Here is a 21,364-nt window from a genome sequence, read left to right as displayed (position 1 = left end):
TTTGGTCGGTAACAGTATGGCGGTAATATGTACGGTGATAATACTTTCTCTTCCAATATGCTGGTGTTATTGATAATATCTGTCTTGGTGTGTGTGTATATATATATATATATATATATATATATATATATATATATATACACACACACACACCAATAGCATCACTTGGTCGTGAAAAGAGGGGGGGGGCCCAAGTTGGCCTCTCGCACCAGGGCCCAGGAGACATTAGCTACGCCCCTGGCCTAGGGCATGGGTGCTCAACAGTTTTAGTGAAGGTCCACTTACCGGGGTGTATTGTCAGGTGAAGGTCCAAGCTGAACATCAATAATAGTTCATTAATCCTTAGAGCCCAATTTAAATTTTTGCGTTTTCGTTTTTTTCCTCCTTGTGTATATAAGGCCATAGCAGTTGCATTTTTTTCACCTCGAAACCCACATGAGCCCTTATTTTTTGCGCCACTGATTGTACTTTGCAATGACAGGCTGAATTTTTTCATAAAGTACACTGCGAAACCAGGAAAAAATTCAAAGTGTGGTAAAATTGAAAAAAAAACAAACCGCATTTCTTTTATTTGGGGTTTTTTCGTTTTTTACGCCGTTCGCCCTGGGGTAACACTGACTTGTTATATATGTTCCTCAAGTCGTTACGATTACAACGATATGTAACATGTATAACTTTTATTGTATCTGATGGTGTGTAAATAATTCAAACCATTGTCAACAAATATATGTTCCTTAAAATCGCTCCATTCCCAGGCTTATAGTGTCTTTATCTTTTGGTCTATGGGGCTGTGTGAGGTGTCAGTTTTTGCGCCATGCTGTGTTCTTTCTATCGGTACCTTGCGACTTTTTGATCGCTTTTTATTAAAATTTTTCTGGATTTGATGCAACCATAAATGCGCTATTTTGCACTTTGGGATTTTGTGACGCTTACGCCATTCACCGTGCGAGATCAGGAATGTGATTAATTAATAGTTCGGGTGATTACGCACGCGGCAATAACAAACATATTTATTTATTTATTTATTTTTATTTATAACATGGGAAAAGGGGGGTGATTCAAACTTTTATTAGGGGAGGGGGCTTTTTATTAATAACTACACTTTTATTTTTACCTTCTAGTATAAGTACTCTGATCTCTCATACAGATCTATGCTGCAGCCGGAAGCAATCAAGTGCTCACCCCGGACGGGGTAAGATGTGTGAATCGCTCCTCCCCACTAGACACCAGGGATTGGCTGCATCAAGCAATCGGATGCAGCTGTCAACTTTGACAGCTGCATCCGATTACTTTATTAGCGGGCACGGCGATCGGACCGTGCCCGCTAATAGCCGCGATCCCAGGCTACGAGCGGCACCCAGGACCGCGGCGGTTCAGAGTGCGGCCCCACTCTGAACACGTGGAGGCGGCCTAGGGGAAAGACTGAGATTTCTCCTCTTTTCAAATCCATTGGTTTAAAAAAATCTGTCAGATAAATCTGTCTGTGTATAAGCACCATTACTCTCTGTATCTGTATTTTTATTTCTTGCTCCTAAGAAATGAAACCAAATATTTTCTTTTTATTACTTTGCTTTATTCGATCCCCCTGTCTTCACTCAACTCTTCCAGTCCCCACCCCATGTTTCATGCCTGGTACTAGTGATTCGCTAGCTCACTCTTGTTCCCTCTCTGCTTGTACCCGTCTCTTATCACACACTGTTCATTTTAGAGAACTCCTTTGTATCGCTTGTCCTTACACTCTGCTTTTACCCACCAGCTCCCACATCAAGCAATTACCTATTTATTTCTCCAGCCCTTTTATGGTCCTTTTACACGGAACGATTGATTGTTCGTTTTTGCACGATAACGGTCGAATTTGAACAATAATCGTACGTGTAAACGCAGCAAACGACGAGCAAAAAATCGTTCATTTTGATCTTTCAACATGTTCTCAAATCATCGTTGATCGTTCGAAAAAATTTGTAGATCGTTCAGTATAAACAGTCTTTCAGCGATTTCACCTATGTGTGAGATAGGCTTAACTTACTGATCTGAATCCACCTGCTATCCTTTTTCCTTACCTTACAATTTGTAAGTATGTGCACACTATGGAAATTACGCGGACAACTTACCGCGGATTCTGCCACTTGCCGCGCGCTCCCACTTAACTCACTGCCCCTCCTATAGACTCCATTCTGTGGTCAGGCAGATTCTGCCTTCCGCCCAAAGAATGAACAGGTTGCAGGGGTTGCAAGTGATGAAATCTGCAGCAAGCGGCAGATAAGAAGCGCTCACCCTCCTGCACGGGACCGGGGCGGCAGATGTATTAGGACCAAGCAGCATGGCCGGGAGGGAGACAGGCTGCGGGATGGAAGGGAGAGGGCACTGATTCAACCACACAGACTTCTACATAGACGTCTATTCTTATTCTATACTTCTACATGCGCCCCTGCTGAACCCTGCTGGAAAACTTCACGTTTTTTTAAAGAAATTGAGCCGGCCTAATCTACTAAATTGAGGGAAATAGCACTTTGTGTATTTCTCATAATTAGTGTAGATTAGTGATTTGTCTTAACTCTAAAATACATTTTGCCCAGAGTACCCCTTTAAAGGGTTTGTTAAAAAAAAAAATCAGTTCAAATTACCTGGTGCCAGAAATTTGCTTAATTTACTTCTATAAGAAAAAAATCTCCAGTCTTCCAGTACTTGTCAGCTGCTGCTGACACAGTGCTCTCTGTTGTCCATGTCAGGAACTGTCCAGAGCAGCAGAAAATCCCCATAGAAAAACCTCTTCTGCGCTCTATGTTTGAAATATTACCACTTCCTTCAGGACATACAGCAGCTGATAAGTACTGGAAGACTTGAGATTTTTGAGTTACAAATCGCTGGCACCAGTTTATTTGTTGTTGTTTTTGTAAACAACCCCTTTAAGACCACTGGAAGAGAGTGAATATAAACCTAAAGATCTGGTGAGACACTCTATTGATAAGATGCCTGTATCTATTTTGCCAGTCTTTTGGAATATGTTCTAAAATAGTGAGTTTTTACCTAGTAGAATAATCAGTGTTTTAAAAAATAAAAAAAGCTGATAATCTGGCAGTCCAGGGAAATGCTTTGTGGGCCGCCTGTCACGCCACCAGTGACTACAGAGGGGCCTTTACTATGTGGGGCTACACAGGAGGGCTATACTATGTTATGTGGAACTGCACAGGGTGTCTATATTATGGGGGCTGCACAGGGGGGTCTATGCTATATAGGAACTGCTGTACAATGGGGTCTATTGTATATGGGAACTGCTGCAAAGAGAGACCTTTACTACATAGGGACTTCTGCACCATAGGACCTACAGTATAAAGGGACTGCTGCACAGTGGAGCCTATACTATAAGTGGACTTCTGCGTTATGCCTATAGGTACTGCTTCACAGGCAGACCTATGCTATATGGAGACTTCCACACGGGGGGGGGGGGGTTATATTATTTGGGGGCTGCTGCAAAGGGGCTATACTATATGCTAACACACAGCGCGCATATGGGAAAAAGATGGGGACGATCTTCTATAGGGGAGCACAGAGGTGCCTAAATACTATAGGGGAACATAGAAGAGTCACCTAATACTACATGGTGACACAGCACAGAGTGGGTCTAATACTATATGGGTGCACAGAGCGGCCTGACTATTTGGAGGCACATATTGAGCCTAACTGCTCATATGGGGGCCCAGTTACTGTGTATTGCTTATACACAAGTGGAGTCTGGCCATACCTTGTCTCCACAGAATCTGCCAGAGAAATCTTCACGTTGGGCTGAGCCAGATGGAGGAGAAAAGGAAAAACAAAACTTCAACTAGCAAGACTGTCATTTATGATTCATGTAGAGAAGATGCCCCCGGTGACTGCACTATAATCAATTATAAGGTCTGCAGATCCTTTGTATAGCTGGATCTCTACTTCTATATTGTCACTGCTAGAGATTTACCGTGAGCGTTCGCGCGAACCCGAATGCTCAGTATTTGAATCCCAGTGACTGGAGAAGATAGATGCAGCGTATATACTGTATTATTGGTAGTATCAGTCGCTGTATAATAGATTAGTCAGTATTCGAATGGTGGTAATATTATTTGCTTCTTGTATACTAATGTTATTTAATAACTATTTAGAGGTATACAGTATTATCATGCATAGAAAATTAACGTACCTGTGATAGCACTATACAGGATGTTATTTACATATCATAAGATTTTCTCTAGGGCCCAACTTACATCTCTGATCACTGCTGTAGCCTATAGCTGCATAATAGACAGATAGAACTAAGTAGTATAAAATAAATTGGATTGCACATACATGTATGATCCCAACATGAGAACACAACCAGCCCATTATATGTAGAAACACAAAGGAAAAAAAAGAACAAAAATGCTGTGGTACTTACTAGGCAGTGTCATCTAAAACTAGTGCTAATAAGTGTCCAATAGAGGTATAGTAATGAGAAAGCACAGTATAGCGTGTTTTAGGAGTATTATCCTCCCTTCATATTTGTATGGAGGATAACACTCCGCTTTTGGAATAAAATTCTCATTACTATACCGCTATTGGACATCACTATTTTGGACAGCGCTGTCACCCCCCCCCCACGAAGGTTTCACACGAGGTGCCTGTGCCGCGTTTTCTCTGCCATTATATGTAGGGCTGTGGAGTCGGAGCTAGTTTTGGCTGGAGTTGGAAAAAAAAAATGTACCAACGTTCCTCATTAATATAGCTTATGTTCTTTTAATCAAAGCCCTTTATAACAAACAGAAAAACACTTACATACGTTTAGTTTCCTCCATATATCAGTAATCTGGTCTCCATTTGTTTGTGAGCTGGAAGAGTTCATTGTATGGGGGGGGGGGGGGGGGGGGGAGAGCGGTGCTGTTCTCTTTCTAGATGCTGGATGATTGTATATGAGCAGCAGCGTAATATGAAGATGTCCTGTTTAGTATAGAGGAGGAGGAGGAGAAGCCGTAAGTAGTGGAGCAGTAACCTCTGTCCCCAGTGTGGTATTTTCTCTCTAAGAGAAGATTGTGTTTTTCTTCATTGTGCTATGGCTGCAGCAGGCTGTGAGTGTACTCGCGCTATGGATGCAGCAGGCTACATGCGTTAAAGAGAGAGGCAGAAATTAAAGGGGTACTCCGGCCAAAATGTATTTTTAATATGTTATTACAAAAGAAAAGTTATACAAATCCCTAATATACACTAATTATGGGAAATGCACATATGGTGCTATTTTCCCTCAACTTAGTAGATCAGGCAGGCTCACTTCCTCTAAAAAAAAAGGTGACATCACGTCTCAAGTGCCGGGTCCAGCAGGGGGCACATGTATGCATCTATGTAGATGTATCAGTGCCTTCTCCCTCTCTGTGCTGGCTGACACTGACCCCGCTGTGGAGGCCCCTCCCCCTAACTAGCTCACCCTGCCGCCTGATCAGCGCTCCCCCAACTAGCTGAGCCCACCCGTCCTGTGCAGGAGTGCTCACCCGACGCTCGTTCCTGTACCTGTTCCTGTACCTCCCCATCCAGCCGCCCGTGCTCTGATCCGCCCGGTGCCTTGCAGGAGCGCTCACCCACCGTCTGCCGCCCGGTCGCGGTGCTGTGAGCGTTCCTGCACCTTTTCCGTATGCATCAACCTGTCCCCTCTCAGATACCCACAGCGCAGGAGCGGGCGTCGGGGTGAGCGCTGAGGCACAGTGGGGCACAGAGGCTGTCCTCGCTTCACCATATGTGCATTTCCCATAATTAGTGTATATTAGTGATTTGTATAACTTTTCTTTTGTAATAACATATTAAAAATAAATTTTGCCCGGAGTACCCCTTTAAAGAGGTAGTCTGTGCATCAGTGAAAAATTCAGGGAGGACAGGGCATTGAGATCCTAATAATAAAGAAGTCTTATTTACCAGTCCTGGTGCCTCCAGGATGCTACCCCAGGTATGAGAACGGTCACTACTCTGTATACACAATCTACTATTGATACCCGCACTGTATACACCTCCGGCATGTTAGTGATGTGACCTTTGGCCTCAGTGACATTCAATAGGTCGTCTACCTCCTGCCCAAGGAATCATTTCTAACCATATAAAAATGGAAAAAGAAATCTTTATTGGAAAGACGACTAGGCAAAAAGCGGCAGTATAAAATCTTCTTCGCTTCCATTGTGTATTCCTGTGGCACAGGTACGATGCATCTCATTACAATAAATAAAAGGCTGCGCCAAAGGGAAGACTCCAGGAATGGGAGGAGCAGTGCGGTGGGTGCAGACCCCCTCACATCCTGGTTCTCACCTAATCAAGCGTAAAATGGTTAAAATCCTCCGGGTCCAGCACAGGTCAATGGATGTCGGGCCTAGTAACCCAGTGTCCTCACTGTGCTGCACCTACAATAAATTGTCATTTCATGGTATCTAGCAGCAGATTAAGGCACAAGTGCCTGTGTACAAAAAGTATATAATAACCTGATGGGGAGAGATCTCCCCAGAGTCCTTACTGGCCTTTACTTTGGATATATTTAAAAAAAAAAAAAAAAAAAAAAAGGAAGGAAGGCATCTGGTGAGTGGACGAGATGGGTGGTCGGCTCTACTCTTTGGTGTCACGTCTGCTCTATAAAGCTCTGGTGCAGGTTCTCGGCCTGGGACTTCAGCTTACGGAACTCCTCCTGGATGGAATCTGTGATCGCTTTCCTCATCTCCACCTGCAGAGAAAAGGATTACATTCAGGTCCTTGTCAAGGTTTTCCATAAGCAGCGCCATCCAAGTCACCAGACCGTACAGGAAACTGCAGTAAACACACATTCCCTTGAATTGAGAGAGCATACCCGGGGAGTACTCCATTAGGCTGGGTTCAAACTACGTTTTTGCAAAAGAAAAACTGATGAAAAAAACGGATGCAACTGTGTGCATTCGTTTTGATCCATTTTTCCATTGACTTCCAAATGGATCCGTTTTTTTTTAAGCGTACATAAAAATGTGGTCGACCTATAATGGAAGTCAATGAAAAAAAATTTGCAAAAAACGGATTGCAAAAACAGTGTGAACCTAGCCTGAGAGTGGCTGCATACATAGACAGTCACTGGATGTACAGGATCAGGTATCATTTACCAGTCTCACAATATACACTCACCGGCCACTTTATTAGGTACACCTGTCCAACTGCACGTTACCACTTAATTTCTAATCAGCCAATCACATGGCGGCAACTCAGTGCATTTAGGCATGTAGACATGGTCAAGACAAACTCCTGCAGTTCAAACCGAGCATCAGTATGGGGAAGAAAGGTGATTTGAGGGCCTTTGAACGTGGCATGGTTGTTGGTGCCAGAAGGGCTGGTCTGAGTATTTCAGAAACTGCTGATCTACTGGGATTTTCACGCACAACCATCTCTAGGGTTTACAGAGAATGGTCCGAAAAAGAAAAAAAACCATCCAGTGAGCGGCAGTTCTGTGGGCGGAAATGCCTTGTTGATGCCAGAGGTCAGAGGAGAATGGGCAGACTGGTTCGAGCTGATAGAAAGGCAACAGCGACTCAAATAGCCAACCGTTACAACCAAGGTAGGCAGAAGAGCATCTCTGAACGCACAGAACGTCGAACTTTGAGGCAGATGGGCTACAGCAGCAGAAGACCACAACGGGTGCCACTCCTTTCAGCTAAGAACAGGAAACTGAGGCTACAATTTGCACAAGCTCATCGAAATTGGACAGTAGGAGATTGGAAAAACGTTGCCTGGTCTGATGAGTCTCGATTTCTGCTGCGACATTCGGATGGTAGGGTCAGAATTTGGCGTCAACAACATGAAAGCATGGATCCATCCTGCCTTGTACCAACGGTTCAGGCTGGTGGTGGTGGTGTCATGGCGTGGGGAATATTTTCTTGGCACTCTTTGGGCCCCTTGGTACCAATTGTTGCATCGTTGCAACGCCACAGCCTACCTGAGTATTGTTGCTGACCATGTCCATCCCTTTATGACCACAATGTACCCAACATCTGATGGCTACTTTCAGCAGGATAATGCGCCATGTCATAAAGCTAGAATCATCTCAGACTGGTTTCTTGAACATGACAATGAGTTCACTGTACTCAAATGGCCTCCACAGTCACCAGATCTCAATCCAACAGAGCATCTTTGGGATGTGGTGGAACGGGAGATTCGCATGATGGATGTGCAGCCGACAAATCTGCGGCAACTGTGTGATGCCATCATGTCAATATGGACCAAAATCTCTGAGGAAGCTTCCAGCACCTTGTTGTATCTATGCCACGAAGAATTGAGACAGTTCTGAAGGCAAAAGGGGGTCCAACCCGTTACTAGCATGGTGTACCTAATAAAGTGGCCGGTGAGTGTACATCTGAATAACCAAACTATACAGTATGCTCTGAAGGCCTGTGGTGTTTCCCAGCCAAAATATACCCCCCATCATGCCATCCTAGATGGGAGCTGTAGTTATGGCACGGCTGGGGAACCACAGGTTCAGGAACACAGATCTAACGTGTATGGTCAGCTAAAGACATGTGCTAAACATCAGGGTCTTACAGGCGTCCGGTGCTCAGCTCTCAGCTTCTCCACCAAGGATGCAATGCTGAACGGGCTCCCAACCAGCACAGTGATCTTCTGCAGGGACAAAGAGGAAATAGTGAGATGACTGCTCTGGGGCTCCCTGACCACCGCTGTTCTGATGGGGTTGGTCCCAGTTAAGCAGCACTTCCCTGTGTCGGCATGTAAAGAGAAGGTGGAGCAGGACATGACTGCAGTCAGTGACTGGAAGAGCAGGCAGGTCCTTGTACCAACACTGACACTAAATGGCGCGGACCATCAGAGCGACACACAACTATGTAACAGAAGGAGATTGGGGCTAATGGAACGGATTTCACCTCTAAGGGGGCATTAAAACTTTCTATGATTACAGTCCGTGTACGGAGGATGTGATAATGACTGGTATCACAGGCTTCCCGGCATCATGCATGATTATGATGCTTGGAGCTCTGCAACTGTTTAATTCTCTGTGGTCCTGAACTAACAGTGTCAATATAGTAGCCGGAATATTTAAACTGTTTCAGAGCTCCCGGCATCATAATGATACATGATGCCGGGAAGCCTGTGATACCAGTCTGTAGCAAATCCTCCATACACTGACTGTAATCATGAAATGTGTCAATGTTCTCTTACTATGTATGATAAAATAGCAGAACCCAGTCAGTGACCACCCATTGAAGAAACAAGTCACCTTGTGAACCGTACGTAGCAGAGATATGGTCCAGAATCAGAGACACCTACCTGTCCCCATCGCGGCCAGTACGGGGGATCATTTGGAAGCACATCATTCATTCCTGGGATACAGGAAGGTAACATTACAACCCATCGTCATATACAAACATTGCTTTTCTTACGATATTCTCTATCAGAAAATATTCACCATGGCTACTGTATATGTAAGAGCATTAGTATACATTTATGTGTTTAAAGGGAACCTGTCACCTTGAAAATGCTATCTAAGCTATCGGCATCATTTTATACAGCAGAAGGTGCTGAGCGGATTGATATATATCTTTATGGGAAAAGATTTAGTATAACTTGTAATTTATTGATTGAAATTCTTGTTTCCATGCTAAAAAGTCCAGTCCATTGAGTGACTCCGCCCACTGGACTCCTCAACACAGAATGATCCAGGATTTCAATCAATACGTTTAGACTGTCAATCAATACAAGTTATATTGAGTCTTTCGACACAGATAACATGATGGCAATAGATTAAACTGCATTATCTTGGTGACAGGTTCCCTTTAAGGCATCAGAGAATAAAATATGACCACTTTTAGCCTGTACTATGTTCCAGAGCTGCATTCACAATTGCAGAGCAGGAATCTTCTTGTATTCTTTGCTATCTCTATGTCTGCATATAACCTGCTCTGGTCAGTTGTAGCATCTTTCCCTGGCCCTATAGAGCACTGTGTTAATCCAGTATAATAGGGAGCCTGGGCTTGCTGACTGTCTCCAATGACAAGCAGCAGAAATGTGAATGAGGCTTTGGCTGTAATTCATGATCAGTGACGTCAAATGATGACTAAAAACAGAATATAAGAGGAGAGTATGAGCAAGTGCTTACCAACATGCCAGAGAGGAAGGATGATGGGATTCAGGGAACACTCAGATATTAAACGGCCAATGCCTAAATAGAGAGGGAGCAGGGGTGAGTCTATGTGCATTGTCTACCACCCCTAGCTCTATGTTGTCCTATGACCACTCACCCCACTTCAGCCTCATGAAGTCTTGGGTCATGTTAACTTTTCCTAAAAGAAAATAAAAGCGTTATAAAAACACAGCAGTCGCCAGACACAAGCAGCCGCAACAGCCGCCGCCCGACACCAACATCCGCGGCAGAGACACAAAGCTCCCCCAACCATCCTATACAAATCAGATATATTTGGGGGTCATTACCTTCAGGAAACACGTGCACCCATTCCCCATTGTTTAGCCGCTCCAGGATAAAGTCCATTCCTTTCTGATACACTCCATCTCCTGCAGAGAGGGAATACAGATCAGCTTGTGCTTCCCATAGTAGTTGTCATAGGGTTTTATAGCATTAGGCTATGTTCACACGGGGTAAGAGACCAGCTGTTCTGTGACCCCGGCTGGGTCACGGAACAGCCAGTCTCTTCCCGGATCATCCAGGCCGGTACTCAAGTACCGGGCGGATGATCTTTATAGTGGTAGTGTTGTGATGTGGGTGCATCAGCGCGCGCCCGCATCAGGACCTCCCACAGCACATAATGAAGCAAACGGCCGGAGATGCTCGCTTCATTGTGTGAACTGACAGGGTTTCCTACGGCCGCAATTCAGTGAATTGCGGCCGCAGAAAACTGACATGTCAGTTATTTGCGGGTCAGCATGGGATCCCGGCCGGAGCGTATACGGTGAGTATACGCTCCGGCCGGGATCTCATAGAAAGTAAGGCATTTTTCCACCCCGCACAAAGTACGGCCATTGTTGCCTATGGCAACAACGGCCGTACTTTTACGTAGCGTGAACATAGCCTTACACTGGATATTACATGTAAATCTGAGGGAATGCCTGATATCTGCTCATCCTTACAATATGTCACTCACCTGATGTCACGATGTATTATGATCTGATAACATACATTGCCCTCAATTCTTTGCCTTATTGAAGATCTCTGTTTGCTGTCAGTAAGTAGGAACATCCTCACTTATATTCAGAGGCAGAAAAACTAAAGTACCGTATGTGAGCAAATAGGGCTCACCTGTCCGGGTAGTTTGGCACAATATGTCAGTGCAAATATAGTCCAGACTGGATACAGCTATATAAAGCATTAGATTTGTATAGACTGTTCCCATTCACTGACAGCAAGCAGAGGTCTTAACAATGGGGATGAATTTAAAAACACAAACTATAAAGTTTCAGAACATCTCACGACAAAATGATCTACCCTTTATATCAAGGATGGGGAACCTGCGGCCTTCCTGCTGTTGTAAAACTACAATTCCCATCATGCCTGGAGAGCTAAAGCCAAGGTTTTGGCTGTCCAGGCATGATGGGAATTGTAATTTTACAACTGCAGGAGGGCTGCAGGTTCCCCGTCCCTGCATTATATGGACCCTTCCGTCTGTACTGACCTCGGCACACCGGCACACACTTGCCCATACTGAAGAACCAGGAGTGAATCTCTTTTGTAAAGCAAATATCCGCAGCAGTGGGGGTCCTAAGAGAGGGGGGCACAAACATATGAGGACGCAGTGATGATATACATCCATATCACAGTAAATACTTGGGGGAACACTCACCATCTCATCGTGCTCAAGTTCCATAGGTGCCTAAACTTTAAAATACCTGCAATACAGGACAGAATTTATATGGCTACTACTCCTGCCCTATAACTTATTATTCCAAAACTACAACTCCTTGCAGGCTGTCAGTGAATGCTAGGAGTTGTAGTTTTGCAACAGCTGGTGGTCCCCAGGGTTTTAGTATATTGGGCCCAGCACTTTTCAGGTGGGCTGATTCCTGTTTGCACCAAGAACGACTTACCCCAAAGGTGCGGATCGTCCATGCATGACTGGTGGTTAGATATAGTGAGGAGCGGCGTGTCCGGCTGCCTCTTCTCGATCAGGTCATATAATACTTCCTGGTTATGCACCCGCAGGCTATTCATGTACTCTGTAATAACAAGTCATTACACTTATAGGAGCGTCATTGAGGCGTTGGACTATTATGCACATACATGGGGGCCTACCAGCTGGACTAGCTTATTGCCTCATTAAGAGAACATGGCCATTTTCTTCCAAAAACAGCGCCACCCCTGTCCTCAGTTTGGGTGCGGTAATGCAGCTCAGTTCCATAAAAGTGAATAAAGCCCTGATGTAAGACCACACACTACCTGAGGACAGAGGTGGCGCTGTTTTTGCAAGAAAGTAGCCACTGTTTTCCTAATCCTGGATAAACACTTTGCTAGCCTACATTAGATTAGAGGGGTTATCCAGAATTAGTAGAACATGGCTCCTTTCTTCCAGAGATGGTGCCACACCTGTTATGAGGCTGTATGTGGTATTACAACTTGGTTCAATGCGCAGTTAAGCTATGTTCACACAACAAGTTTTTTCGTATTTCTACGGTCATTGTTGCCGACTGCAACACCGGCCGTAGTTAATACGAAAAAAATACGTTGGCCGGGTGTCTATGGGATCCCAGCTGGAGCTTAAACACATAGTATACGCTCAGGCCAGGACCCCTCGCGGCGCCGCAAACAACTGACATGTCAGTTTTCTGAGGCCACTATTCAGTGAATAGCAGCTGTAGGAAACCCTGTCAATGTACACTATGAAGCAAGCGGCTCCGGCCGCTTGCTTCATAGTGTGCTATGGGGAGCTCTGATGCCGGCGTGCCCTGATGCGCCCGCATCAGAACACTGCGGCCCGAAAGATCATCCGGCTGGTACTGCAGTGCTGGCCGGGATGATCTTTGCAGAGACTGGTCGATCTCTTACACTATGTGAACATGGCCTAAAGCTGAGCTGCAATACCACACACAACCTGAGGACAAGAGTGGCGCTGATTCTGGAAGCGAGCACACCACACACACTCCCCACGACCTTGTATTATGGTCGATCATTATAAAGGATATGAAGACATGCTGGTAGTTGTAGTCTCACAACAGCTATGACAAGGAGTAATACTTACTAGTCCATACCCAGCTGTATGTACCAACCAGGCCAGTGATGACCGTACTGGCAGCATGCCGACATAAGTGTGACTTGACAGGGAATGGCCAGCTCACCACCAGCGGCATTTTTCCACCATACGTCAGCGAGATCTGTATAGACAAAGAGATAAAGGTGAGATTAGACAGAGTGATGCAAAACTACAACTCCCATCATGCCCTGACAGCCACAGGAGTTATAGCTGTGTAGCAGTGGCAGAAGCCACTAATAGCAAACATGATACATCAGTGCCTGATACACACTGCTCCGGATCAGTAGTCTAGGAAAGCTGGGTGATAACACAGTAAGGGCAATACTGAAGGCTCCATTATTTTTGAGTCCTCTGAATAGAATGCATGGGGTTCACCATGTGTCAAAGCCTTACAAAACCCTGCTGCCTATCACTGGTCTGGGAAAGCTGGGTGGTAACAGTATGGGGGCAGATAGGATGGTCCCCAACTCCACAAGAGTGCATGATGCATCATCATTACTTAAATGCTCTTACCATTCAGAAGCCTGGGAAAGCTGAGTGACAAGCCTATGAAGTATTATGCTGGCCGTATGGGCTATCACACAACTTTCCCAGCCTTCTGGAGTGTATGGTGTGTTAATGCTATTCAGTAGTCTGGGAAAGCTGGATGATAACCCCTCTGAGGGCTGTAATGGATTGGCATTGAGCTTTCTGAATGATGCCAATGGCGAGAATAATGTGTGGAAGGTTCTGGAGTGTGGGAAAGCTGGGTGATGACCGTGTATAGGATATAATGCTGTGCAGGTCCTATCGTCCTAGTCTTCAGAATAAATTAAGACACAACACATGTGCCTGTTCAGTATCCTGGGAAAGCTGAGTGATCACCCTATAGAGCAAGGATAGGAAACCTCCTGCCCTCCAGCTGTTGGAAACTACAATTCCCATCATGCACAGACAAAGCTTCAGCTACCCAGGCATGATGGGAATTGTAGTTTGCCTCAGCTGGAGGTTCCCTATCCCTGTTATAGAGGGAGGTCAGTGAGAAGCCCTGTACATAGTACATCAGGGGTTATACGCCTACTCCCCGCCTACTCACCACCAACGCCGGGGACGCTCCTCAGGAAAGCCCGAGGCTTCGGCCTAGTCCAGCGTCCAGCACAGTCCGCGCCCCCTCCCGGCTCCTGACCGCAGCTGCCTCCGGTCCTCCTCGCTTACAGTGATGGGCACCAGACCGGGAGCTGCTGCCAGGACTGAGCAGGGTGAAGTGAAACCGGGAGTCTGGAGGTGCTGGGGGCCGCCCCGCCATATGGATGGAGCCCACTCACCTTAAAGAGACTGAGGGCCTGGAAGCTGCACACAGCCGAGCATCCGTCACCGCTCCATGATGGGGTCCTGCAGTGCTGCCACCGCTCACTAGAGGGCGCTAAGCATGGCGGTCACAGCGGCTCCGGCTCCTCTACCCTCTATACTCCCATATACTCTGTGCCTCAGGATCTCCGCCTCATGTCAGTGAATGGAGACGTGATGTACAACCGGAGGGAGAGCAGCTCTGATTTATTATTCATAGTATACACAACTGCAGGTTTGTTACAGTGTGTTATTATAGGTAATGCTGAAACACAATGGAAGAGATCCACAAAGGGTCAGGTCTTGTAGTGCAGCTCCGCAAAACTACAATTCCCATCATGCCTGAGCAACCAAAGCTAAGCTTTGGCTGTCCAGGCATGATGGGAATTGTAGTCGCTCCATATGTTGTATTGTGACATGTGACAAGACCCCTCTTCCCATCACCTTATAAAGAGGATAACCCCCATCAGCTGATATCAGGCCTCATTATTATATAACAGGAGAGGTGACTGAGAATCGCTGCACCAGACACTGGAGAATCATTTTATTCACAAAAAGTTACTTATATTATTTAATGAACCACACAGTCATAGAGCCCTGGTATTGGGGTGCAGCACAGTCATAGAGCCCTGGTATTGGGGTGCAGCACAGTCATAGAGCCCTGGTATTGGGGTGCAGCACAGTCATAGAGCCCTGGTATTGTGGTGCAGCACAGTAATAGAGCTCTGGTATTGGGGTGCAGCACAGTAATAGAGCTCTGGTATTGGGGTGCAGCACAGTCATAGAGCTCTGGTGTTGGGGTGTCACACAGTCATAGAGCCCTGGTATTGGGGTGCAGCACAGTCATAGAGCTCTGGTGTTGGGGTGCAGCACAGTCATAGAGCCCTGGTATTGGGGTTCAGCACAGTCATAGAGCCCTGGTATTGGGGTTCAGCACAGTCATAGAGCCCTGGTATTGGGGTGCAGCACAGTCATAGAGCCCTGGTATTGTGGTTCAGCACAGTCATAGAGCTCTGGTGTTGTGGTTCAGCACAGTCATAGAGCTCTGGTGTTGGGGTGCAGCACAGTCATAGAGCCCTGGTATTGGGGTTCAGCACAGTCATAGAGCCCTGGTATTGGGGTTCAGCACAGTCATAGAGCTCTGGTGTTGGGGTGCAGCACAGTCATAGAGCTCTGGTGTTGGGGTGTCACACAGTCATAGAGCCCTGGTATTGGGGTGTCACACAGTCATAGAGCCCTGGTATTGGGGTGTCACACAGTCATAGAGCCCTGGTATTGGGGTGTCACACAGTCATAGAGCTCTGGTGTTGGGGTGCAGCACAGTCATAGAGCTCTGGTGTTGGGGTGTCATACAGTCATAGAGCTCTGGTGTTGGGGTGTCACACAGTCATAGAGCTCTGGTGTTGGGGTGTCACACAGTCATAGAGCTCTGTGTTGGGGTGCAGCACAGTCATAGAGCTCTGGTGTTGGGGTCTCACACAGTCATAGAGCTCTGGTGTTGGGGTGTCATACAGTCATAGAGCTCTGGTGTTGGGGTGTCACACAGTCATAGAGCTCTGGTGTTGGGGTTTCACACAGTCATAGAGCTCTGGTGTTGGGGTGCAGCACAGTCATAGAGCCCTGGTGTTGGGGTGCAGCACAGTCATAGAGCCCTGGTGTTGGGGTGCAGCACAGTCATAGAGCTCTGGTGTTGGGTTGCAGCACAGCCATAGAGCTCTGGTATTGGTTTGCAGCACAGTCATAGAGCTCTGGTGTTAAGGTGCCACACAGTCATAGAGCCCTGGTATTGGGGTTCAGCACAGTCATAGAGCCCTGGTATTGTGGTTCAGCACAGTCATAGAGCCCTGGTGTTGGGGTTCAGCACAGTCATAGAGCTCTGGTGTTGGGGTGCAGCACAGTCATAGAGCTCTGGTGTTGGGGTGTCACACAGTCATAGAGCCCTGGTATTGGGGTGTCACACAGTCATAGAGCCCTGGTATTGGGGTGTCACACAGTCATAGAGCTCTGGTATTGGGGTGTCACACAGTCATAGAGCTCTGGTGTTGGGGTGTCACACAGTCATAGAGCTCTGGTGTTGGGATGCAGCACAGTCATAGAGCTCTGGTGTTGGGGTGCAGCACAGTCATAGAGCTCTGGTGTTGGGGTGCAGCACAGTCATAGAGCTCTGGTGTTGTGGTTCAGCACAGTCATAGAGCCCTGGTGTTGGGGTGCAGCACAGTCATAGAGCTCTGGTGTTGGGGTGCAGCACAGTCATAGAGCTCTGGTGTTGGGGTGCAACACAGTCACAGAGCTCTGGTGTTGTGGTTCAGCACAGTCATAGAGCCCTGGTGTTGGGGTGCAGCACAGTCATAGAGCTCTGGTGTTAAGGTGCCACACAGTCATAGAGCCCTGGTATTGGGGTTCAGCACAGTCATAGAGCCCTGGTATTGGGGTTCAGCACAGTCATAGAGCTCTGGTGTTGGGGTGCAGCACAGTCATAGAGCTCTGGTGTTGGGGTGTCACACAGTCATAGAGCCCTGGTATTGGGGTGTCACACAGTCATAGAGCCCTGGTATTGGGGTGTCACACAGTCATAGAGCCCTGGTATTGGGGTGTCACACAGTCATAGAGCTCTGGTGTTGGGGTGCAGCACAGTCATAGAGCTCTGGTGTTGGGGTGTCATACAGTCATAGAGCTCTGGTGTTGGGGTGTCACACAGTCATAGAGCTCTGGTGTTGGGGTGTCACACAGTCATAGAGCTCTGTGTTGGGGTGCAGCACAGTCATAGAGCTCTGGTGTTGGGGTCTCACACAATCATAGAGCTCTGGTGTTGGGGTGTCATACAGTCATAGAGCTCTGGTGTTGGGGTGTCACACAGTCATAGAGCTCTGGTGTTGGGGTCTCACACAGTCATAGAGCTCTGGTGTTGGGGTGCAGCACAGTCATAGAGCCCTGGTGTTGGGGTGCAGCACAGTCATAGAGCCCTGGTGTTGGGGTGCAGCACAGTCATAGAGCTCTGGTGTTGGGTTGCAGCACAGCCATAGAGCTCTGGTATTGGTTTGCAGCACAGTCATAGAGCTCTGGTGTTAAGGTGCCACACAGTCATAGAGCCCTGGTATTGGGGTTCAGCACAGTCATAGAGCCCTGGTATTGTGGTTCAGCACAGTCATAGAGCCCTGGTGTTGGGGTGCAGCACAGTCATAGAGCTCTGGTGTTGGGTTGCAGCACAGTCATAGAGCTCTGGTGTTGGGGTGTCACACAGTCATAGAGCCCTGGTATTGGGGTGTCACACAGTCATAGAGCCCTGGTATTGGGGTGTCACACAGTCATAGAGCTCTGGTATTGGGGTGTCACACAGTCATAGAGCTCTGGTGTTGGGGTGTCACACAGTCATAGAGCTCTGGTGTTGGGGTGCAGCACAGTCATAGAGCTCTGGTGTTGGGGTGTCACACAGTCATAGAGCTCTGGTGTTGGGGTGTCACACAGTCATAGAGCTCTGGTGTTGGGGTGCAGCACAGTCATAGAGCTCTGGTGTTGGGGTGCAGCACAGACATAGAGCTCTGGTGTTGGGGTGCAGCACAGACATAGAGCTCTGGTGTTGGGGTGCAGCACAGCCATAGAGCTCTGGTGTTGGGGCGCAGCACAGTCATAGAGCCCTGGTATTGGGGTGCAGCACAGTCATAGAGCTCTGGTGTTCGGTTGCAGCACACTCATAGAGCTCTGGTGTTGGGGTGCAGCACAGTCATAGAGCTCTGGCATTGGGGGTGTCGCACAGTCATAGAGCTCTGGTGTTGGGGTGCAGCACAGTCATAGAGCTCTGGTGTTGGGGTGTCACACAGTCATAGAGCTCTGTGTTGGGGTGCAGCACAGTCATAGAGCTCTGGTGTTGGGGTCTCACACAATCATAGAGCTCTGGTGTTGGGGTGTCATACAGTCATAGAGCTCTGGTGTTGGGGTGTCACACAGTCATAGAGCTCTGGTGTTGGGGTCTCACACAGTCATAGAGCTCTGGTGTTGGGGTGCAGCACAGTCATAGAGCCCTGGTGTTGGGGTGCAGCACAGTCATAGAGCCCTGGTGTTGGGGTGCAGCACAGTCATAGAGCTCTGGTGTTGGGTTTGCAGCACAGCCATAGAGCTCTGGTATTGGTTTGCAGCACAGTCATAGAGCTCTGGTGTTAAGGTGCCACACAGTCATAGAGCCCTGGTATTGGGGTTCAGCACAGTCATAGAGCCCTGGTATTGTGGTTCAGCACAGTCATAGAGCCCTGGTGTTGGGGTTCAGCACAGTCATAGAGCTCTGGTGTTGGGGTGCAGCACAGTCATAGAGCTCTGGTGTTGGGGTGTCACACAGTCATAGAGCCCTGGTATTGGGGTGTCACACAGTCATAGAGCCCTGGTATTGGGGTGTCACACAGTCATAGAGCTCTGGTATTGGGGTGTCACACAGTCATAGAGCTCTGGTGTTGGGGTGTCACACAGTCATAGAGCTCTGGTGTTGGGGTGCAGCACAGTCATAGAGCTCTGGTGTTGGGGTGTCACACAGTCATAGAGCTCTGGTGTTGGGGTGTCACACAGTCATAGAGCTCTGGTGTTGGGGTGCAGCACAGTCATAGAGCTCTGGTGTTGGGGTGCAGCACAGACATAGAGCTCTGGTGTTGGGGTGCAGCACAGACATAGAGCTCTGGTGTTGGGGTGCAGCACAGCCATAGAGCTCTGGTGTTGGGGCGCAGCACAGTCATAGAGCCCTGGTATTGGGGTGCAGCACAGTCATAGAGCTCTGGTGTTCGGTTGCAGCACACTCATAGAGCTCTGGTGTTGGGGTGCAGCACAGTCATAGAGCTCTGGCATTGGGGGTGTCGCACAGTCATAGAGCTCTGGTGTTGAGGCGCAGCACAGTCATTGAGCTCTGGTGTTGAGGTGCAACACAGTCATAGAGCTCTGGTGTTGGAGTGCCGCACAGTCATAGAGCTCTGGCATTGGGGTGTCGCACCGTCATAGAGCTTAGGTGTTGAAGTGCCGTACAGTCATAGAGCTCTGGTGTTGGGGCGCAGCACAGTCATGGAGCTCTGGTATTGGGGTGCAGCACAGTCATGGAGCTCTGGTATTGGGGGGCTGCACATTATTTGGTCCCTAATGTTGGGTCCTTTGGTGGCTGCACAGTCGTAGACTTCTGGTGTTGGAGTCCACACAGTCATTGAGCCCAGGTGTAGGGTTCTTGGGGGTCCACATTGTTTTTGACGCTTTCAGGGGTCATACATCTGGGATCAGCCAATGTAGAAACTTCATTGATGCCTCAAATCCAAGGAAACAGGCCTGTAATAGGAAGAGACAGAGGAGGCTGAGCATTGTAACATCTCTGTGTATCGCTCTCCCACCCCCAGACTGTAACATTGCATCTTTTTTCTTATTTTATCATATTTTGGCTATGTTCATCCAGAGCTTCCTGGTTCACTCACAACGTGTCAGAATTACATTATATCAGACAGTAAAGTAACTTTTAGCATCTTTCAGCTTCTGCACTCACCGCGTTGGCTGGGAAGGCTCGTAGCATGGCGGCTGTGAACCCCTTATACAGACCTCGGGGCCCCTCGTCTCGTAAGACTTCCCTGAGAACATCCAAGAACCCCCTGTATTGACCATCAGGAGCTGGAATAAGACAGTAAGAGGATCAGTGCAGACATACCTTTATCCACCAGCAACTTTTTCACAGTGATAAGATCTCTGCTTGCTGTCAGTGACAAGAGACCCAATACTTCTCACAGCTGAGAGTTTGTTGCAGTTGTGTGAGCATGAAATTATCAGTCTCTGGATTTAAACAAGAACGTTCATTGGCAGCAAGCGGAGATCTTGAAATTTTTTATTAGAAAGTTTGAACAAAGCAATGATGAAGCTTAAAGGGACAGTCCATATTGTGTAGTGACTACTAGTGAGTCTCTTCACCTGTCTGGAAGCGTGACTTTAGCACATCCATAGGAATGGCCACCACCCAGTTACACATGCCGGCCACACCTCCAGCGAGCAAAATCCGTGCGGCACTGAGGTCACTGACGCTGCGGACAAAGAGGATAGTGAGGGTTGTAGTGCAGAATCATTTACTGGAGGACTGGAGCTCCATAGACTCCACTTATATGATGTCAGTATGGTATCTACCAGATCAGTGCTTACCTTCCTCTGGGGGGCGTCATCTTCTCCTTCATCCACTCATAGCTCATGAAATACACTCCAGTGGCCGGGATGTCTTATGGAGGAAAGAGAAGCCTTAGAGGGAGGGTCCAGGCTACAGGAGACATTTATATATGGTGGAAGAGGACATTTTATTATAGAGATCCTCTATTAGAAGAGTTCTCCAAAAATCTATCAAGGAACCTGAAAGCAAGTTCATTATTTCCTGCAGTGCCACCATGGGGGACAGAGGAGTCTGAAGGAGGAGGACTGAGGAGTCTGGAGGAGGACAGAGGAGTCTGGAAGAGGACAGAGGAGCCCGGAGAAGGAGGACAGAGGAGCCCGGAGAAGGAGGACAGAGGAGCCCGGAGAAGGAGGACAGAGGAGCCCGGAGAAGGAGGACAGAGGAGCCCGGAGAAGGAGGACAGAGGAGCCCGGAGAAGGAGGACAGAGGAGCCCGGAGAAGGAGGACAGAGGAGCCCGGAGAAGGAGGACAGAGGAGCCCGGAGAAGGAGGACAGAGGAGCCCGGAGAAGGAGGACAGAGGAGCCCGGAGAAGGAGGACAGAGGAGCCCGGAGAAGGAGGACAGAGGAGCCCGGAGAAGGAGGACAGAGGAGCCCGGAGAAGGAGGACAGAGGAGCCCGGAGAAGGAGGACAGAGGAGCCCGGAGAAGGAGGACAGAGGAGCCCGGA

The 21,364-nt window shown here is 47.7% G+C and overlaps 3 protein-coding genes across 4 annotated transcripts in view; 1 reads left to right on the top strand and 2 right to left on the bottom strand.

The window, feature by feature from the left end:
- Nucleotides 1-6,516: 6,516 nt before the first annotated feature.
- On the bottom strand, nt 6,517-14,590 carry TAFAZZIN (tafazzin, phospholipid-lysophospholipid transacylase). 2 transcript variants are annotated; one of them, XM_069986068.1, is made up of 11 exons: nt 14,510-14,590; nt 13,194-13,326; nt 12,046-12,174; nt 11,802-11,847; nt 11,634-11,719; nt 10,438-10,518; nt 10,248-10,289; nt 10,106-10,168; nt 9,277-9,329; nt 8,536-8,613; nt 6,517-6,700 (listed from the first exon to the last, which is right to left on the bottom strand). In XM_069986068.1, exons 2-11 carry the CDS (start codon nt 13,300-13,302, stop codon nt 6,599-6,601), a joined length of 789 nt encoding a protein of 262 aa, XP_069842169.1. In that variant the 5' UTR covers nt 13,303-13,326; nt 14,510-14,590; the 3' UTR covers nt 6,517-6,598. The 2 variants fall into 2 exon arrangements, with proteins under 2 accessions (XP_069842169.1, XP_069842170.1); XM_069986069.1 differs by lacking the exon at nt 14,510-14,590 and adding an exon at nt 14,281-14,494.
- Nucleotides 14,591-14,681: 91 nt separating this feature from the next.
- Nucleotides 14,682-21,364, top strand: part of LOC138802589 (deoxyribonuclease-1-like 1) — a 26,510-nt gene continuing 19,827 nt past the window's right edge. The window contains exons 1-2 of the mRNA XM_069986062.1: nt 14,682-14,766; nt 20,022-20,169. The gene's annotated coding sequence lies outside the window, so the exon portion shown is untranslated. The remainder of the gene's footprint in view (nt 14,767-20,021; nt 20,170-21,364) is intronic.
- LOC138802591 (mitochondrial carnitine/acylcarnitine carrier protein-like) overlaps nt 14,746-21,364 on the bottom strand; it is an 18,089-nt gene continuing 11,470 nt past the window's right edge. Inside the window, exons 6-9 of the mRNA XM_069986066.1 lie at nt 20,676-20,748; nt 20,451-20,560; nt 20,035-20,156; nt 14,746-19,823 (exon numbers count right to left, since the gene is read on the bottom strand). Of these exons, the coding sequence (XP_069842167.1) occupies nt 19,761-19,823; nt 20,035-20,156; nt 20,451-20,560; nt 20,676-20,748 (368 nt within the window). The 3' untranslated portion in view covers nt 14,746-19,760. The remainder of the gene's footprint in view (nt 19,824-20,034; nt 20,157-20,450; nt 20,561-20,675; nt 20,749-21,364) is intronic.

This window comes from Dendropsophus ebraccatus, chromosome 10 (genome assembly GCF_027789765.1).
Source record: "Dendropsophus ebraccatus isolate aDenEbr1 chromosome 10, aDenEbr1.pat, whole genome shotgun sequence".
NCBI classification, from domain to species: Eukaryota; Metazoa; Chordata; class Amphibia; order Anura; family Hylidae; genus Dendropsophus; species Dendropsophus ebraccatus.
Note: the sequence above shows the minus strand (reverse complement) of the source record. Positions and strands in the feature narration are given on the sequence as shown.